Source organism: Cajanus cajan, chromosome 8 (genome assembly GCF_000230855.2).
Source record: "Cajanus cajan strain Asha chromosome 8, NIPB_CcT2T_4, whole genome shotgun sequence".
Classification (NCBI taxonomy): Eukaryota; Viridiplantae; Streptophyta; class Magnoliopsida; order Fabales; family Fabaceae; genus Cajanus; species Cajanus cajan.
The window spans coordinates 55,254,793-55,275,926 of NC_138524.1; the positions used below are offsets into that span (position 1 = coordinate 55,254,793).

At 33.6% G+C, this 21,134-nt stretch overlaps 2 protein-coding genes across 2 annotated transcripts; one reads left to right on the top strand and one right to left on the bottom strand.

Annotated features, from left to right (window-relative positions):
• The first annotated feature begins 5,360 nt into the window (after positions 1–5,360).
• LOC109818914 (putative receptor-like protein kinase At2g21480) lies at positions 5,361–8,559 on the top strand. Its single transcript, XM_020384457.3, has one exon. It carries the CDS (start codon positions 5,489–5,491, stop codon positions 8,108–8,110), a length of 2,622 nt encoding a protein of 873 aa, XP_020240046.2. The 5' UTR covers positions 5,361–5,488; the 3' UTR covers positions 8,111–8,559.
• Positions 8,560–10,481: 1,922 nt separating this feature from the next.
• On the bottom strand, positions 10,482–17,631 carry SAE2 (SUMO-activating enzyme 2). Its single transcript, XM_020384456.3, has 11 exons — positions 17,379–17,631; positions 17,188–17,277; positions 14,613–14,696; positions 14,314–14,532; positions 13,540–13,641; positions 12,596–13,054; positions 12,256–12,485; positions 11,800–11,893; positions 11,528–11,707; positions 11,362–11,459; positions 10,482–11,130 (listed from the first exon to the last, which is right to left on the bottom strand). The coding sequence occupies exons 1-11, from the start codon at positions 17,409–17,411 to the stop codon at positions 10,806–10,808; spliced, it is 1,914 nt and encodes a 637-aa protein (XP_020240045.1). The 5' UTR covers positions 17,412–17,631; the 3' UTR covers positions 10,482–10,805.
• Between the last annotated feature and the right edge of the window lie 3,503 nt (positions 17,632–21,134).

Here is a 21,134-nt window from a genome sequence, read left to right on the forward strand (position 1 = left end):
TTCCCACATTGTGGACACTCATGTAGCTATCAAAGTCTTTTATGTATGAAATGCAATCATTCAGACACGCATAGATTTTTTATAATTCATATCCATTGGACACAATATCTTTTTTGCATCATAATTATTTGTCGGCAATGTGTTACCTTCAGAAAGCATGTCACTCAAGAATTTAAGCAATTTTGTGAAGTTTTTATCAATCCATCCATTTTTTGCCTTAAGGTTGAACAATCTTAACACTATGGACAACCGTGTAAAATTAGTAGAGTCTAGATACAAAGGTTTCTTCGTATCATTGCATATATAAGCTCGTTCAAGATGCATATACCAATTCAAAGCTACCCCAATTAAAGAATCCTGAAAACAATGAATAAGCAACTTATCATTGCGAGCATACAATGTCATCTTTCTAATACATGGTCATGTGATTCTTTGGACAGCTTGTTCCTTTAGATTTATCAAATTCAGGCACTTTGAACTTTGGGGGGAATTCTATATCTAGAACCAAACAAAGATTGACAGCTTCACCGATATCATAACTACATCCTTCCACAACCTTTAGCCTCTCTTCTAGCATTTGTAACCTCTCACTAGACTGAATGTGCTCAATTCCAGAGGTTGGTTGATATCCCCCAGAAGTTTGGTGAGGATTCCCTTGGTTGATCAATTCAGTATTTTGGGGTTGGCAGGGAACTTGGTATTTATAAAAGGCAACATTCATGGGTGAACCCCCGGATTGGGTAGGTTGCATTTGCGTAGGCGGCTGATTCACCAATAGTTGGTGTTTATCCAGTGGGTCCATGATTGTTGGAGGTGTGTAGTTGGGCGGAAGGCCATATGATGGCCATTGGACCTCTGGAAGATCAACTTGTTGGTCGGGTCTATTAAGATGTAGAGTTAATGGTTGTGATGGGATTGGGGTAAAGCTAGGTGGATACACAAGAGAAGTTGACGATTCTCCTCTGGTTATTGGAGGGGTCCCTTCTACATTTTTCATTTGCATAGACTACAACATCTCTAGAATTTGGTCCATTTGTTCCTTCAACTGATTGACATCATTCCTCGATTCTTCGTTGCATTCCTCTATCTCATCCATGATCTTGGCTTGAGAGCGTGTCCTATAACGATGCCGAGAAAACACTTTTGTTTTTTTATTTATTATTTCATGAATACAAAGTGAATTTATGAGTATAAAAGAAAAGGAAAATGAAACAAATTTTGGAAAGGATTGATTTTGTATTTAAAGTGAAGAGCGATTCCCCACATCTCAACGCTAGAGGCAAAACCCCTTAGGTCATACGACGGTTGACACTTATTTCAAGGGAGCATTCACTTCTCAATGGATAAGGTCATTTTACTAGCAATGCAACAGTACGAGCCACATTTTCAAACAAGGATCAATCATCTCAAGATCAAAATGTGATTAACAATCACTCAAGGGAGAATTCTCTCCTCAATAAATGATGTCTAAAACAAGTTATATATTAAGTCAAATGTGCTATTATTATATTCCTTTTGAAAGTTTGAACGAACCTCCTTAGTCATCTTTTGGCAGATCTTACCTACCCTTTGGAGATCATTTTTTTAGCACATTTATCCTAATACTTTTGCTTAACCCTGATGCATTGCTAGTATGATTTTGAATCTCCTCCATATTGAATACTATCAATTGTTTTAAAGTGTTAATGAGACAAAGACTTAGTTAAATGAAAAATATGCAACCTAATATGCCCCTAATATGCATGTATGCATGGCCTTCCATCATTTTTATCTTTTATTTATTTATTAAATTTTATTTTAGGCAAAAAAAAAAAACAATCTAGATACTAAAGTGATGCATGAACATATTAACATACTTTTTTTTTGTTAGCACGAACATGTATAAAAGGAGAGATAAATAATAGTACAATGTGACTTATTACGATAAATCTAAGGTAGCAAATTTCTAAGGTTAACACCCTAATTTGGAAGGTTATTAAGTCCACCTATTAGTGCATGATTTTATGCGCGGATCTAAACTCCTTAAGATGTATTGGTCCGCAGGTTGCCCTTATCATATAAATAAAGACCTAGCACATGAATCGATCACAAGTAGGGAACATACCCTCTCAATATGATTAACTCATACTACTAGTAACAACTTGAGCAGTAACTTAACAACTGTCAAGTGAGCATCAATCCCTTCAATAACAGTCATCAAGCCACCTTCTATTCTTAGGCTCGCACAGGCTCGGGTATAGAGCCCAAAGTGTGTGAGGTACAAGTGTCAGTGGGTGTGTGGGGTAACAAATAGACATGTAAACCTAAAAATTATCCAAATCTCACAAAAGACAGGTAAAGAAAAATGTATATATAACAAATAAATAAATAAAGCTCTAATTTAAACTTAAATCCAAACAAAACATGCGTAGCCAAACAAAAAAAAAACAACAATATATATATAAATAAAAATAAAAAGGGTAACATCAATATTTATAAAGTTATAATTTTGCGCAATTAATTTAATAAGGCCTAACTCTCAAATGTCCCTAGTGGAGTCGCCATCTGTCATAACCGGAATCACAACGGGATGGCGCAAACATTTTTTTCAATGGAACCGCCACCAATCTTTTATTTTAAGGGAAAAACATTGGAAAACCCTTTAAAAATAATCTTTAAAATCAAAATTGGGTTTGAAAGTCAATTACGTGTAGGGAAGGTATTAACACCCTACGACGCTTGTAAAAATACAGTACCTTTAATTAATTTCGCAAAATTACATAAATTTATAAATATTTAATCTGCCCTAAAAATATATTTTGTCATGTTTTATATATATATAACCTTTATAGATGAAGAAGAAAAAAACTTTTTTTGCATTTTTATTTGAAACTTGCATAATAATTTAAGTTAACAAATAAATAAACATTGAGCGATCATAATAACGCTAAAAATAGAATTAACATTACTATTTTTTTTTGGAATAATCTTTACACAAGAATTCGAGCTAACAAGTGGCTAGTCATTAAACTCTTGTAATCAAATAACATTAAAGATAAAAATGTTATTCAATTAACGTTATTATTTGTTGTATATTGAATACTTTCTAAACAATAATCTTGAAGACAACAAATCATATTCACTCTGTACATACAATTATTTTCAACAAATAAAAAAAAAGAAAAAAAAGGTTAAGAAAAGAATATGATACCAAATGTGAGGCGAATAAATTGTTGAACATGTTATCGTGTTGAATCTTCAGATATGAGGATCTATTAGGTGCTTTTTGGCTACCTTTCACACTACACAGATGCCTCACAGATCTCAAGAAATACAAAAAGAGAGAGAGGATTTTTGAGTTATAAAGAATCTTAGACCAATTTTTTTTCTCCCCCTGAGAACAGTGTCCGAGTCTGCTATATATTTATAGATGTCAGACCTGACCAGAACGGCCTATTCTGGATTCAGAACGGCCCGTTCTGGATCATTATTCAATTATAAGCTAAATTTGAACCTGGAACGGCCCGTTCCAGATTTGAACGTGTACCATAACGAACTGCACTAGAACGGCCTGTTTTGGCCCGTTCTCAATTAAAGTTTTAGGTCTTTTTAGTAATTTGGAACGGCTCGTTCCAATTTAGGAACGCCTTGTTCCGACTTGGAAATGGCCCGTTGCGGTTTTGGAACAGCCCGTTCTGGTCTACTAAAACTAACTTGTTTGGGCTTCAAGCCTCCTTGTTGTCATATGGTGTTGCTTCCATACTTTGGGAGCTCCTCCGCTTCATAGTAGATATCTATTTCATTGCTTTTGTGGGTCTGGATAAAATTGGTTATTTACAACGCCTAAGCCCTCACGGTTTTACTTTTGAGTATCACCCAAAAAATTTCTTTATCATTAGAATGTTTGTATTTTATAAGTTGTTATTTCTTCTCTTATTTTATTGATGTGTGACTTATTTATTTATATCCCAATACTTAGGAAAGAAAATTAAGTTTGTGAAAAATGACAGTGTAAGAGCAAAAGCTAAATATAAATAAGCTGGATGTGAATGGGAAATGTTTTATGGCTGGAATATAGTCCAATACGCAAAAGTTTCCATATTAAAACTTCTGTTGAAGAACACACCTGCTGTAGGAATTCATTGCTTTTAAGTATATAATATAGGGACATATTTGGGAGCAAGTGGCAATTGTCAGCGACCAATTTGACATTCAGTTGTGTTTGTGAGGGACTGATATGATAGGTTTTATGCATTTATGGAGAAATTCTATAAAGTGATGGAAGATTAAGGGGTTAAAAGGAGTGATTCCTCCACGTCCTTCTTGTTCCAATTAAAGCTCTTACCACGGTATCAAACACGCATATTGGTACCATCGAAATTTGAGCTTCCACTTGCAGCAAACTTGATATTTTGATATTCCTTGGTTGATATGATGGGGAAAAATTTTCCGTGGTTATAGAGACTTAACATGTAGATCATGTCAACTATCTTTCGATTACAACCAATCTTGTGGATAAATCATTTGTAGTAAGATCTCTCATTCTATTTTTTTTTTTCTCTCTACAAAACTTGAACATAAAATTTTGTTTTTTTATTCAGATCAACAATTTGTTAATTATATATATCATTCTTTTTTTTTTTTTACTAAAATTATATATATATATATATATATATATATATATATCATTATTTGTTATATATAAATTTGTATCATATAAATGGTGAAATCAAAAGTTAGTTGATCGTGATTTGAGCACATAAAAATGTGCATTTACTTTTTAATCTTAATGGTTTAAATATCTAAAACCTAAATTTATAGTTCTTGTTTTTCATAGTAATAAAACTTTTTTTTATAAATTAGATAAATTTATAAAATTCATGCAAATTTAGAGTTGTCTAATACTTTATTACACTATTTTATTTTAACAAATAATGTGTTGTTTAAGGGATAAATGAGTATCTATTATTTAATAACATCCTAACATGTTTAAATTATGTTTGACAAAAATAATATTGTTATATATACACGCATTTTTTAATCTAATTAAAGTAACCCCACGTAGTAAAAACAGGCTTTATTTGTTACTGCGGTTGTGGATGATGACGAGTGCAATGACAAAAAAGTAGTTTAGTTACCTTTGTGAACATCTACAGCATGATCAGAATGAGAGCAATTTAGTGCGACAATCTAAACGGGTGTGTTTGACTTGTTCAAACAAAGCGTTTGGTTTGTTTTGTTTCCCTATGGCAAATGCTAAAAAGAGGCATGCAACGTTGGAGAATTGTCGAAAACGCAATGTTCCCTCCACATTCTGTGGCTGATTATTTGGAACTCGAAGTCCCTTCCTCTTTTCCTCCAAAGATTGGATGCGTTAGAGAGAGAGAGAATCCCTTATAGGGATCCAATGAGACCCCATTTCACGCTTCTTTGTTATTGTTTCATTCCATAATTCTAAATTGAAAACTCCCACATCCTCATCCCTCACCCTCACCCTCACCCAGGAGGTATGGGGAAGATAGAAAAAAACAAGAACACCCCAACACCACTACCTTTTCTATCATCCTTAATGTCATCATCATCTGTGATGGCTACCCTCCTGGTCCTTCTCTTTGCCTTCTCCTCTCTCCTAGGCCTTGCTTCATCCTTCACCCCAAAAGACAGTTTCCTCATTGACTGTGGTGCAGAAACTGCTCTCACCCTCCCTGATGGCAGACAATTCAAATCAGACCCTCAAGCCTCTTCTTTCCTTCAAGCCAATGATGACTTCAAAGTCAAAGCAGAAGGTGTCAATCTCCCTTCCCCCGTTTACTCCAATGCAAGGATCTTCATCCAAGAAGCTAAATACTCCTTCCATTTGGTCCAACCAGGGTTTCATTGGATCAGGCTCCATTTCTACCCCATCAAGAACAACGTCTTTGATCTCCAGAAGGCCACTTTCTCTGTCTACACAGACACCAATGTGCTCCTCCACAGGTTCAACGTCAACAACACTGACAAGCCAATCCTCAAGGAGTACCTCATCAATGTGACTCAGCCTCAGTTCACCTTGTCCTTCATTCCTTTGAAGAATTCAGCTGCATTCATCAATGGTCTTGAGGTTCTCTCAGCTCCGGACAACCTCATTTTCGACACCGCCGCCGCGCTTTTTCCGGTGGAGGAGTTCACCGGCCTGGCCACCTACAGCTTTCAGTCTGTTTACAGGCTCAACAACGGAGGCTCTCTCATAAGCTCATCAAATGACACCCTTGGAAGGACTTGGGAATCTGATGAGCCTTTCCTCACAAACAAGAACTTGGCCATGAGTACCTCAGTGGCTACCTCAGCTATTAAGTACCCCAAAGACACTCCAACCATTTCTCCTCTTGTGGCACCACCAACTGTGTATGCTTCTGCCACTGAGATGGCTCAGGCTACTGTCAATCAGCCAAAGTTCAATGTCTCGTGGAAATTTGATGTGGACACTGCTTTTAGCTACCTTGTTAGGCTCCACTTCTGTGACATTGTCAGCAAAGGGCTCAATGAACTCTTCTTCAATGTCTATATTAATGAGAAAATGGCAATGCATGATGTGGATTTATCAGCCCTCACTAGTGCCTTGTCAACCCCATATTACAAAGACATTGTGGTGAATGCAACATTGATGACTAAGGGACTAACTGTGCAGGTTGGTCCAACGAGTACTGATGATACTGGTGGCAATGCCATTGTGAATGGCATAGAGATCTTCAAGATGAGCAACTCTGTGAACAGTTTGGATGGGGAATTTGGAGTTGATGGGAGAAGTGCTAGTGGTTCCAACCGCGGCACGGTGGCTGCGGTTGGATTTGCTATGATGTTTGGAGCTTTTGTTGGTCTTGGTGCCATGGTGATCAAGTGGCACAAGAGGCCTCAAGACTGGCAAAAGAGGAACAGCTTCTCCTCATGGTTGCTGCCTCTGCATGCTGGTGACACAAGCTTCATGAGCAGCAAGAACTCAATGGGGAAGAGCAACTTCTTCTCCTCATCAATGGGATTAGGCAGGTACTTCTCCTTTGCAGAACTTCAGGAAGCAACCAAGAACTTTGACTCCAAGAACATCATTGGTGTTGGTGGATTTGGCAATGTGTATTTGGGAGTGATTGATGAGGGGACTCAGGTGGCTGTCAAGAGAGGAAACCCTCAATCAGAACAAGGCATCAATGAGTTTCAGACTGAGATCCAAATGCTGTCAAAGCTTAGGCACAGGCACTTGGTGTCCTTGATTGGATACTGTGATGAGAATGATGAGATGATCCTGGTTTATGAGTACATGCCTAATGGACACTTCAGAGACCATCTTTATGGAAAGAACATGCCTGCTCTCTCATGGAAGCAAAGGCTAGAGATCTGCATTGGATCGGCTCGAGGCCTTCACTACCTTCACACTGGCACGGCTCAGGGCATCATCCACCGCGACGTTAAGACCACCAACATCTTGCTTGATGAGAATTTCACAGCCAAGGTTTCTGATTTTGGACTCTCAAAGGATGCACCAATGGGGCAGGGTCATGTTAGCACTGCTGTGAAGGGTAGTTTTGGTTATCTTGACCCTGAGTACTTCAGGAGGCAGCAATTGACAGAAAAATCTGATGTGTACTCATTTGGGGTGGTTCTGCTTGAGGCACTATGTGCAAGGCCAGCCATCAACCCTCAGTTGCCAAGGGAGCAAGTAAACTTGGCTGATTGGGCAATGCAGTGGAAGAGGAAGGGCTTGCTTGACAAGATCATTGACCCTCAACTTGTTGGTTCCATCAATCCTGAATCTATGAAGAAGTTTGCTGAGGCTGCCGAGAAGTGTTTGGCTGATCATGGAGTAGATAGGCCTTCAATGGGAGATGTTTTGTGGAACTTGGAGTATGCCTTGCAGCTTCAAGAAGCCTTCACCCAAGGAAAGGCTGAGGATGAGACCAAGTTATCTGCAGCAGTGCCTGCTGCAGCTGTTCCTACTTCACCTGTCCCACCAACACCGCCGACACCACCCACTCCTTCTGACAACCGCCCGGCTGCGCGGCCAGAAGTGAATAACAATGCTCCAGCTGAAGTGCAATCTGTTGAAGACCATTCTGGAACTGCAATGTTTGCACAGTTTGGCAATCTCAATGGCAGGTGAAAGAAGCCTAAGTAATTTGGTTTCCTGAATGGATCCACCACCTGGACTGATGAAAATTTGATCAGGTCCAAGAGATGTTAAAGTAACTGTGAGAAGGTTTGGGCCAAAAAGTTCATGTGTAATGATGCTGTGATACTGTATGCTGTTTCTCTTCTAGGTGCTCTTGTTTTCTGTATTGTGTGGGGTATTATTTTGCATGCTAGCAAAGAATTGTATGAAATATGTAAGGTGATTAACCTGTTGGTTTGTAAGTATACATGCACTCAACAGTACCATTAATCATATATGGTATTTTATAAATGAATTGTTGTATATTGTTATGTACAATTTAGGGAGGGGTTATTGTAGAAGCAAGTTCAAAGAAACTGGCTACTAGAAGGTAGTGAATTTGATTTGAGTTCGTATGTAATCGACCAAAATTGTAGCAATAGTTTGTCTTTTTACAAAAATTGTCTCATTTAGCCTTCTGAGTTTTTCTTGTTCATGTGCCTGCTGCAAGAGAATGAAATTGAACTCGATGTTCACTGAGGCACTTAAAAACTAAATTTACATTTTCAGTATTGCTTTGTTCATGTGAAACGCGAAAGTATTGAAATAACTAACCGCTATAAAGTTAATGTCTCAAAGCGAAAAGTGAAAACTAAATGCATCTTGTTTTTCTTTTTGAAACCATCTCTTAGAAGCATCAAACAAGTTTTGAAATTGTTGAATAAGTCCCTTACAAGCAAGTACTGATAAAAAGTGTCATCCCAAAAATTTTATATCAAAATATAAAACAAGTAAATAGTCCAAAGAAAACAAAACTGCATCTATTAATAGAAGTAGCACCATCTCCTTTTTCTACCTTGTAATGATCCAAATAGAGAATATGTGCCTAGCTACTCCCGCAGCTCTACGTATATTTAACTCATTTAGCTTCAACAAGATATCTTCTCATGACAAATTATTCTGATACTGAATGCAGTCAGTCAGACTTAGATGCAACAAACTGTGTGACCAATGTTGCAGCATTTTATGTAGTTGTGCTTTTACAAATGAGAAATGCAAGTCCTTGTTTTAAAGTAATTTTGATGGTTGATCCGCTGTATACTTTGACTCAAAAGAGGAGTACTATAAGACAACTACTGATATGTAAATTTATTGTCATTGTCAAAATTATGATGCTATTAGACATAGGTTCTTTGGATAAATTTTTTGTGGAGCACTTCTTTAGACAAGTTGACTGGCATTGTTTTGATTAAAGAATTTGAAGTTTTACATGTTTTTACATTCATTGAATTATCATCGTTCTGTTCATAAAAAAATATTATGTTGATTAAGATAAGAAGATATTTATAAACAACTTTTAATATTGATTCTTAAGCAATGTAAAACCTTTTAGTAGATTAGAGCATTAACTTATTCATAAGCTAATTTATAAATGTTCTCTTATAACTAGTGCAAAATCTATTTTTAATTTGTACATAAACTAATTTTAACTTATGAAAAAAATTATTTTATTTTTTCTCTTAAAAATATTGAAATTTATTTTTTTTTATTCTTAAAAATGTTGAAATTTATCAAAACCGTCCATAACTTCTAAAAAGAAAATGACTTTCTTTTTAGCTAGTCCGATTTCTAAATGAACAGAACCAACAATTGTTTCATCAACCGTCATCCCAAGTACAACACTTCTTTTTTGTTAGAGAACCCATTACTGGAGGTGCAAATCATTGTCCATTTTTCCATAAATTTATGGTTACATAACTAGTGGTTGTATGCTTCATAGAAAAATTAATAGATCGCTGTGGTTTACGGTCTATAATGTATCACAGTATGTCTCACACTCAGGTAAAAGAGAGGGTTCTGTAGTTGCAATATAAAACTAGTCGATAAACCAACAGTGATCACTCGTAACATGGCGTTGAATGACTACCCACCCTCATCTAGTAGGATAAGATTTTTGTTTGTTTTATCCTTTTTATTGTGGCTGTCGTGCATCAATCCTTCAAAAGTGTTTTACCTTTCTGAACGTCTAGACAATCCTCTGGTAAATAAGATCAAGCCAAAAAAATATATTGGCAGGGTAACCGCTCAACCTTTCTCCCTATCCATGCAGAATGGCCCCCACTTGTTACCTTGCAGGGGGGAAATATTTTAGTATAGCGATACAACTTCATTCATGCTGATTCAAACTTAAAAAATACAGTGAGCAGTCCAAAACATCTATGATGTTATTGTCTTATTGCTACCGTAGTTCACTTGTATGCACGTGTGCTGTGTCATACCAATCGTATATAGACAGATCTGTGTTGAATCTTTCACACACGGGTACCATCAAGCCATTCAAGATTGCAATATCTCATACAAAAACTGTTCTGAGAATTCAACATGACACATGAAAGATAAATCACATTCAAATGCTAAGGTATAGTATACATGACAATGAATAGGTTACCGGTTTGCAAAACTTTTGATCACTAATGTCAACTGTAAGAAAGTTAATTTGAGGTCAGTGATCCTCTCTGTCAGGCGTCAGTGAGAATAATACATGGTTGCAGCTACTGAGAAAGCACAAGGGAGGAGAAAAACAGTATCTATGTCAAGCAAAAGACTAGTAGCAACAAACCTAACTATGGCCAAAAGAATCACCAACCTCCCTATCAATACAAAATTAGAATGCAAGAATTCATCCTCGTTTTAGTTCATCAATGGACTATGACAATCTTTTCTTTTTAAAGCTGTCTACCTCCCCATCAAGCATAACAAGATCGTCTTCATCGTCAATCACTTGCAATTGCTTGTGATGTTTTGCTTCATCAGCAGCATTTGAATTGTCGGAATCATCAGGAAGTTTTCGTTTCTTCAAGGCTGAAACTATAGCTATCTCGTCATCCTTTTCAGATTCCACAGCTGTTACTCCATCTGAGGTGCTTGCGCCATTGCCAATACGTTTGTCCTTATTTTCTGCTGTTGACACTGGTTGAGTCCATCCTGAGAGAACCATGCCATCGGGTTCTTTCTCTTCATCAAATTCCTCTCTGAAAATCACCGATGAAATATAGTACTTTAAACAAAGAAAAAAAGAGACTACAGGATCCATAGGTATAGGAACAAAAAACTAACTTAATGCAACATGTGAGAGGGAAGATAAAGAGAGAGAAAAAAAAAAAAAACAGACACTATAAACTTACCAAGCTCCTCTAGCATTGTAGTATTTGATCCAACATTTTTCACAGAATACAAAAATTAAATTAGAGTCTAGTAAAAACCTGTGCTTGATGTTAATATTGCAAACAAATTCCTGCAGCATATCCTCTACAGTGAGCATTGTGCCACCAGTTACCGGGGAAGGAAGCTCAGACAGAACCTGAAAATGCCAGGAAACAGGTTTATAAATAAAATGTGTCTTTTTTAAAATAAAGACAACAAACATACCTTTTCAAGGTTGGCCTCGTAAATTGCAATCATGTCTTCCTCAACATCACCAGCTTCATAAAGGAGGTTTGAAGCACACATAATAAGAGGAAGGTTCATACCAAGCTTTGCCTTGACAATTTTTTCGACTAAGTCTTTCAACTTTGAACGGTTGGTGTTTATTTCAAGTGATAAAGGTGTCTGTTTTGCACATATTTGAATATATTGTGTGTGAGCATGTTTGTAACATTGAATTTAGGAAATATATGCAACAAAAGGGAGATTTCACAAACCTCAGAACAGACATAACAAGACTTGTTAGGTTCAAATGGTTCCACCGGCATAAGCAGCATGTTTCTTGATGGATGTTCCAAACAATATGTCATTCTATAATGTCCAGATAAGATTAGAAAAACTTACACAATAGTGAAATTAATGCTGACTTGTGAACTACAGAGTAGTGCATTAATCAAGAATTCATTACAGAAGAAATGAGCACAAAGGAATTAACAGGGAATTAACAGGAAGGATAAGACAAGATCCAAACAATCTAAAATAAATTAAGGTATAGAATACAGAAAAATAAGGTCAGAACAAAAGAGATCTGCAATTTTTCCCCCAATGCATCTTGGTTAATAACATTTCACAATGCTTCTCAAACCCAAACATACAGTAACAAAACAACTTCCCCATCACTACTACAACCAATCCAAAACAAATAATATGCAGGAAGAGGAATCAAATCATACCTATAATTTTTAATGTCATTTTGCAGCACTTTGATTGCTTCAATGACAATCAACCCGGCAATAACAGCATTTGTAGTTGCAACAGCATGCACAATATTACCAGCAATACCTTTAGCTTCAAAAAGGCTGTGCAAAGGGATGCCAAAGGAGGCAGCCCGTATGTTTGCAGCTGCAGTAACAAATTCTACGGCCAACTGGTCATCTTTATCGAAGCTTAGATTGCCAATCTCCTGCTCAAAGATCCATTTAAAAATAAAAAAAAAACAAAAAAAAAATAGTATTCAGATAATAGGTAATATAAAAATATGATCACTACATCAAAGCAAGTATCATAACAGACCTTTTCCCTTTTTGTAAAAAATAGTCTCAATGCTTCAATAAATATTTTAGAATTTTCTTTGAGAGTCCAAATATCCTGCGGGTTCTTCATACCCAAAGATGCCATGGAAGAAACTGATAATTCATCATCAGATGCATAATTTTTCTCCAAATTTCCATTTTGTTGAGCCAGTTCATCAGACAAGACATCTTTGCTGTATATAGGCTTTGGTCTATTACGACTTTTCCATGTCTCTTCATTAGACAAAGCTAATTCAATGTTATACCCAAACACATGATCAAAAATTTTCCTTCCATATTGATCAATGTCTTCATCTTTCCTGCGTTCAAATACATCCTCTACATTTTCTGATGAGCTGGCAGCATCACTTGATCGAACATTTAAGTCATTGTCCTGATTCTTGTCTCCAAATAACTTAGCAAAAAGTAGTTCTTTAGCCCACACAATGCAGTGAACGAACTGCCAAAAAAAGATGAAAGCAGAAGATGGAAGTAAATATCAAAATGCTTCTATTTGATGATCAATTACATAATGTAAAAGCCAATAGCTTGAGTCTATCATTTTATCCATTTGCCTAAAATATAACTAATATATCAGCCTTCAATATTGCGTTAATCTACCTAGTAGCATCCATCAAGATACAACAATGCATCATAAATTCCCCATTGAGTGACCCCAGTTCCTATTGTTTCATATTTTCTATGTCCTAAGATACAAACAGTTAGATGACTAGCAAAAGAAAATGAGTAACCAAAGGAGTACACAGTCAATATAAGCATAGTAATAAAATACCTAAAAGATTTAAACATTCATAAACTACATGTTTGGACTTTGGAGGCTTATAATTCAATAGAACTTTCATTGACAATCTCACTAGTTTAAGTTTCTAATATTTTCATTTACTTTAGTACACAGTCATTAATGAAAATGACAACCAACCATACCTTTGATGGGGTACTTGTGATGGTACAGACAGGATATGTCTTGGGGGCTGGTTTAGGCTGACACTCATAGCACTCCGTTCTTCCCTTGACATGTACAGTGACCTGCTTTCATTTAAAAGTAAATCACCAATACAATTTAAAAATTGCTAATTAATATATTCCGACAATTAACCTTACAAACATATGTTAAGCTGAATACATGTGAAACCACCAAATATATTGAAAGTTAGTAATAAACAATGTAATCTACATGTTTTCCAAGAAAACTAGTAGACAGAAGAGGTTACGAGATTAGTAAAAGGAAACAGAAAATATAAAATCTCAGACCTAAAATGTCACGGACACCATTATAAATCTATAATTTTTAAGAATTTAAATTTTAAATCAAATTATTTTTAGAGTACATGGCAGTATTCCCTTAAAATTTATTGGATAATCACTGAACATAATAAAAATTTAGCTGATAACAATTTTGAAGCTTAGGAACATGCCCCATAAAACATGTTGCTTTCCTGATCAGAAGATTGCTTATCTAGACAAAAAGACATAAAATCAGTGACTAATCACTGACAATAACAAATTCTCGTAGCCAAATATATATATATGACAACCAGATAATCAACAATTACATTAGAAAAATACTCTTAAGCATATAAAAATAACCATCAAACAGGAAAAGAGTGCCATTAAGAATCTACTAAATACTGCTAAAAAAAACTTTCCATGTATAATGGACATCACATACTAAGAAGCCAATAAATGCAATTAAATTACCTGTCCAAGGAATCCAGTAGTCCCACTTTCAACCAAAGGAACATTAGCTGCCAAGCACAGGCGATTCACATGTCGGCGTGCATCTAAATTGTCAAGTCCATTTAGAACGACGTTAAATTGCTTAAAGAAGTCCACATTGAATTCAGGATCTTTGACATTTGCATGATATGGTGTAATGTTTATGTGGGGCCTAAATTTTAAAACAGCATCCCTAGCAACCTGGTTGAAGACTTCATCAGATGGACGGACAACTAAAACCTATACCAGTAACAATCATAACAATAGCAGTAAAAACTTACTTTAGCCTTGGATTGTCCAACATGAGATTGTCGAAATAAAAATTGTCTGTTCAGGTTACTGACTTCTATGGTGTCCATGTCAATCTGCACGTTGGAAATAAATGAAGCATATTAGTGTTAAATAATCCATAGCTTAAAACCATAGCGATAGTTCAAGAGATAATTTATAAAATGGCTAGTGAGCATGCACACACATAACATCAACACCTCATACACAGGAAGAATTCATAGTGAGTTGAATGATCACTGACAATATGACTGCCAACTCAAATGCACAAGCCTTATACAGGAACTCAAATTAGTAGAAAGAGACGGCACTTTAAGAATTAGCATGGAAAAATTCTAGGATGTGTTTCCACAATGACAAACAAGTATACTGAGAAGCAAAACACTTGAGCCATATTTGATATAGTTTTCAACCTAGTAAGCTCCTTCAAACAACTCTTCCGTTCCCAAAACTACAAATAGACAAGGTCCATGGAAAATAATTGCAAAACTAAATGACATGAAAAAGTTTGGCTGCACTTAATGCTGCATCAATTCCAACAAGTAAGAGTCTAAACTATAATAATAAATAATAAAGTCACCAATCTCAGGTAACGACACATAGTGGCTAGAACTGAAAATGCTATAACAAGATCGCAGGAAGAGACTAGAGAGATGACCACTATTTTAAATATTATTAAAACAAACAAATTAAATAATTTATACTACGCATATTAATCAATAACAAAATTAACAAAATTCATGATAAATAATAAGTCATAGTTTACACAAAATCACAATCAATCTAAAAGTGTTACGAACCGTGCATCATGGAAAATGGTGAAAAAGAAAATAACCCACTATATCATCTAACGGATAGTGTCACAGGCAAATAGTAGAAGTTGCATAGCAGTTGAAATATGATATATACCAATATATGTATAAAAATTAAGATGAATGCAAATAAAGATTGGCATAATAGTAAAAAGTTTAATTGGCCAGACTCGCCAAGAGATGACAAGGACAAGAAAGCATGCTGCAACCACAACACTGATGGTGTCTGCACTAGCAGACAGGAGTCGCAATCACAGATCCGAGGAATTCCACAACACAATAGTGTTGTGGTGCCGCTATAGCAGCTATTTAACAACACTGACCGGCAAGAACATAGTAATGAAGTCAAATACTCAAATAATGAAAATTATGGTGAAACTAATAGAAAAATTACAAACAAATAGATTTTATAAAAAAATGAAAACCAAGTCTAAAGGAAGAAGAGAGAACAGAGCATAAAAATTCAGAGTGAAGAAACAAAAGTCAAAATAGAAGTAACATTTTTTGTGGAATGGTCACGAAAGAATGTTTCAGATCCTATTATGTTTCCAAAGCAAAAAAAAAATGCATTAGAAAATGGGCAAGAAATTACAATTTTACAAAAAAAAAAAAATAATAAAAAATAAACACTAAACAGCATTGTTTCAGGGGTAAAATTGGTTTTCATAGCCTATATCATGGTAGTGCCGATATTGCGGCCTCAATGGCTGCTATTGAAATTCATTCCACTATTTCAGTACCATAGAAGCCTAAGGCCAGTCCGTTATTCTACTATAGCGCACTAGTGACCACTATGATAATAAAATATATACACATGTATACGTACAAATGTAAACATATGACACAGATCCATGTCCAAAACATGTATGGCTCAAGGACACAACACTCGTAAACAAACTTATTTAGCAGCAAGATACTAGCTGTGCGTATAACATAGTCTAAAATTCAGTAGATCCATCAACATTAACCTATCACCCTCAGCACTTAGTGGCAGTCATCAGCATCCACACCACAGACTGCTTTTAATTAAAATATGAATCTCGGGGATCTTACAAGCCATAACGATAGTAGCTAAACTCAACATCCCCATATAAATAGCAAGATCCACAACCACACCACAAACCAATACCCTACTTTCATCATGGCCAATATCAATTAGCACATTAGGAATTGAAGCAAACATAATTTAAGCACCAAGGCAGCTCCCCCCACAGAGTACAACCAACCATGTGCTCCATTCTCCCCCCTATATCGAGTTCATATCAAAGCAGAAAAACTGCTCAAACCTCACCACAAAAGCACCCACGTGCCCCAACACTCGAACAATCTCCCCCTTTCAACGAAAAATTGAAAATTCAAACCAGGACCCAGAAACCACCAACCAAACCAAAAGGGCAAGGAATCAACCCACCAACTCACCCCTCCCAATACAGAAATCAACACAAACCAATTTTCAACACCATATTCCACTACTCCAACCAAGACCTCAAAAAAGTTCTCACAACACAAGCAACACTCACTCCTCACTCCCACAAGTACTACCTTCACACAACCAATAAACAACTCACCCGACAAACCAAGGCGCGAAACATTTGAACCACCCATCTCACGAAACACACAAAGCTCGAAACTTTAACAAAAACCCCAACAACACAAAAACCCTAAAAAAGCACCCAAAAACTCAAACCCCAAAAAAAAAAACCCGCAAAAACCCTTGAAAAAAAAAACCCACGACCCAAAAGAGAAGAAAACTAACGATGTGAATGTCAGGGAAACCGGAGAGAGCGAGAGTCTTGAGAAGCTCGCAGCCAATTCCGCCAGCACCAACCATGAGCACTTTCGCTTCCTGAAAAAGGCAAAACGACATGAGAGGGCACAAAACGACAGCGTGTGGAGAGAAAACGAGAAAGGGAAAAGGGTGACGTGGCGTTGCGTGGGTTAGGTTACCTTGACAACGGAGGAAGGGGGAGGAGAGGCCATTGGAAGTGAGAGTGCAGGGAAAGGGTGAAGAAGACGCAGTGAAGAAGAAGAATCGTTGAAAAATCATGAGAGAGAAGAAAAGAAGGAAAAAAAAAAAAAAACACGCCACGGTGGTTTTTAAAATTGAAAGGGGAAAGGAAAGTGGGTGCGGGGAATCGAACCGTTGACGTGAGGGAAGTGGCAGAATCTAAAGGGTCGTCGGGGAAAAAGCGCCAAACCCCAAAACCAAGAGGATTGTGCAAACCAAAATTATATATAAAATGCTGCCATTGAAAAATAACCAAATCATACGCCGACACTTTTCAGATTCAACACGCTTCTATAAGTAACATGTTCTTTTATAATGTTTTTTTTTTTTTATGTTTTTTCACACCATATTTCTTTTAAGATTATATATAACATTCATTATATTTTATATAATAAAAAAAATTTATAATTTTATAAAATTTGAAAATTGTAAAAATATTTTGAAACTAAATTTTTGTAATGTTTAATGAATATTAGTCGATAGTAAAAAGTATGTTCGAATTTTTATTTGTTGACATTTTCTATTATCATAATGATTAATTTACTCTAAAATAATTAGTTAAGAAAATGAAAGATAATAATTATTAGAGATGGAAAAATGGATAGACCCACTTAAAGTATAATTAAAATATATTTTAATATATATTATCACTTTAATTTATGATTTTATTATTATTTATAAAATTAGTTATAGGGATTACATTTTTATGTAAAGAGTTAAAGTAATATATATTTTATTAAAATTACTCATGAAATATAGTAGTAAAAATTATGTGATTAAAAAATATATTTTTATTTTATATAAAATCAGAATAATTACCTAGAAAGAAAAGTTAAACTATAAAATGAAAACACTAATCCAACATAAATTCACTACAAATTTATCTTTTAAGAATATAAAACAAAAAAAAGTAGGTTGATCGATTTACCCAACAAGTTGACAGATTAGGCAAGACAAGTTGGACAGATTGATGAGTTTATTTACCCGACTCAACCTCAAAAAATAGGCAAGTTAATGGATTGACCCACTTAATTTAATTCACATTTTCATCCCTAATATTTATATCTTAATATGGTAAATAAACATTATTTGTGTTACATATGATTAGGAGTGACAATCAACCAAACCAACTCAAAAATTGTTTGAAATCCAATTTGATAATTAACTCATTGAACTTAGTTCATGAATCAAATAAGTTAAACTTAAGTTATAGATTGAACTCGATAAATAAATAAGTCGAACTTGAGATTCAAATAATTTAACTTGTTTGGTTCATAAATTGGTTCAATATATAAATATATAATTTATATAATGAACTTTATACTTAATATCAACTTTTTAAAATTTGAAATAATCTTCAAAATATAATTATAAGTTAATAATAATAAAGAAAGTGAATACTTTAAAATTTTGTGGTTATAAATTGGGTTTTATATTATTATAAGTGAATACTTTTATTTATTTAGACTTAAGTTGTAATTATATTTTTTTAGAGTCATACCTTGTAACCTTGCAAAACTAATAAAATAAGTTATGTTTTGTCTTTTAAAAAAATTAAACAGTCATTTTATTTAAACTTTGTTATTAAATTAAAAGTTTGAAATGTATAAACAAATTTTTTTAAAAAAAATACTCTTAATTCAAGTGATTTAAGATAACTCATATTTCCATCCCTAATAACTATATCCTAATATGGTAAATAAATATTATTTGTGTTACACATAATTAGGAGTGGCAATGAACCAAACTAACTCAAAAATAGTTTAAAAGTCAATTCTACAATTAACTCGTTAAACTTAGTTTATGAATCAAATGAGTTGAATTTGAGTTATACATTAAGCTCTAAAGAGGATATTGGGTTCTCTAATAAGCTCAATAAATAAATGAACCGAACTTAAAGTTCATATAATTTGGCTTGTTTGGTTCATAAATTGTCTCAATATATAAATATATAATTTATGCAATTAACTTTTTATTTAATTTCAACTTATTAAAATTTAAAAAAATCTTCAAAAATTAGTTATAAATTAATAATAATAAATAATGAAGGAAGTGAATACTTTAGAATTTTATGATTATGAATTTTATTTTATATTATTATATGTAAGGTGAAGTAGTTTTTATTTATTCAGACTTTGATTGTAATTATTTTTTTAATAATCATAGCTTGTAACCTTACAAAGCTAATACAATAAGTTATGTTTTGTCTTTAAAAAAAAATTAAACGATCATTCTATCTAAAAGTTATTATTAAAATAAAATTTGGAAATTATAAATTTTTATAAATAAAAAAACTCTTGATTTAAGTGATTTAAGGTAACAAATTGAACTAAGCAGCTATCCAAGATCCTTCGTTTAGGGTCCATGATCAAGAGGGACCCATTTTAAAAAATATACTATACAATTGTGTTATAATTTTTATATTATTTTTAAAAATAAAAATAAAATTATATATATTTCTTTTTATATTTAAAATATAAAGTGATACAATCATAATATCTTGTTATCTTTATAGTTAATTTTTTATGTATTAAATTATATTTTTTATCTTTAAATTTTTTTAGGATTGGTTCTAGTTTCTCAATTTATTTTTATTTTATTTTATCATTTTAATTTAAAGATGCATTATCTTTAGTCCTTAAATTTATTTATATAATACTTTATAACAAAATATAGTATAAACATAAATTGAATAAAAAAAACATAGTATATCTTTTTTAAATTTATTAACATTGTTATTGTTATTTCATTAATGTAATAAAATATATTATTTTTTATTAAAGATTTAATACAATGTTTAGTCTATAAATTTTTGAAATATTTTTATTAGGCCTTTAAACTAAAAAAATGTAATCAAATATTTCACCTTTTATTTTTTGTAATTAAGTCCTTAGGACTAAATATCTACCTACATTTCTTGAAATGTGACATTTTTTTTATATCTTTATAACCATAGAGTTATTCAAAGTATTATTTCATATATAATTGTATATGTTTAGAGAATTTTAATCTACTTATAAAAATTTTCATAATCTCTTTAATCATAAAATTTTTAAAATAATAAAAAACTTTATGACATTGAATGATAATCTAATATAGTTGTCTAAGTACAAGAAAACAAAAAATATTATGTCAAATTAAATGTTATAGGAATTATAAATTAATCTTTAATCGTAAGGGTTAATTATTTAAAAAAATTAAAGACCAAATTATAATTTCTTTTTAGTTTAAGTCAAATTATATATTAAGCCTTAATAATTGTGTATTTATTTTTATATTTATAAATATTTATATTTCAAATAAGGTTCATACTTATTATTTCATCTAAGACCTATGAAATATCAGGATCGATTCTACTGCTATTGAGCTTGAATCAAGTCAAAAGACGGAATAATATTATTGTTTTTGCAAATTTATTTTGTTTAAGTTTATTGACTTTTAAACATTTTGCTCCATTTCAAGGGAACTATAATCATTGATGTTCATATAATATTTCTATTCGATATAAATGCATGCTCAAATCCATTTATTTTTTTAATACTTTGATATATAGATGCATGATTTTTTTCTAATACTTTAAATGCTCTAGTAAGATTGTATGATTTGTTAAATATGCATAAATATGTATGGTTTATCATATATAACCTTTGCTCTAAAAAAATATGAATAAATAAATCTTGTAATATGCCATTTTT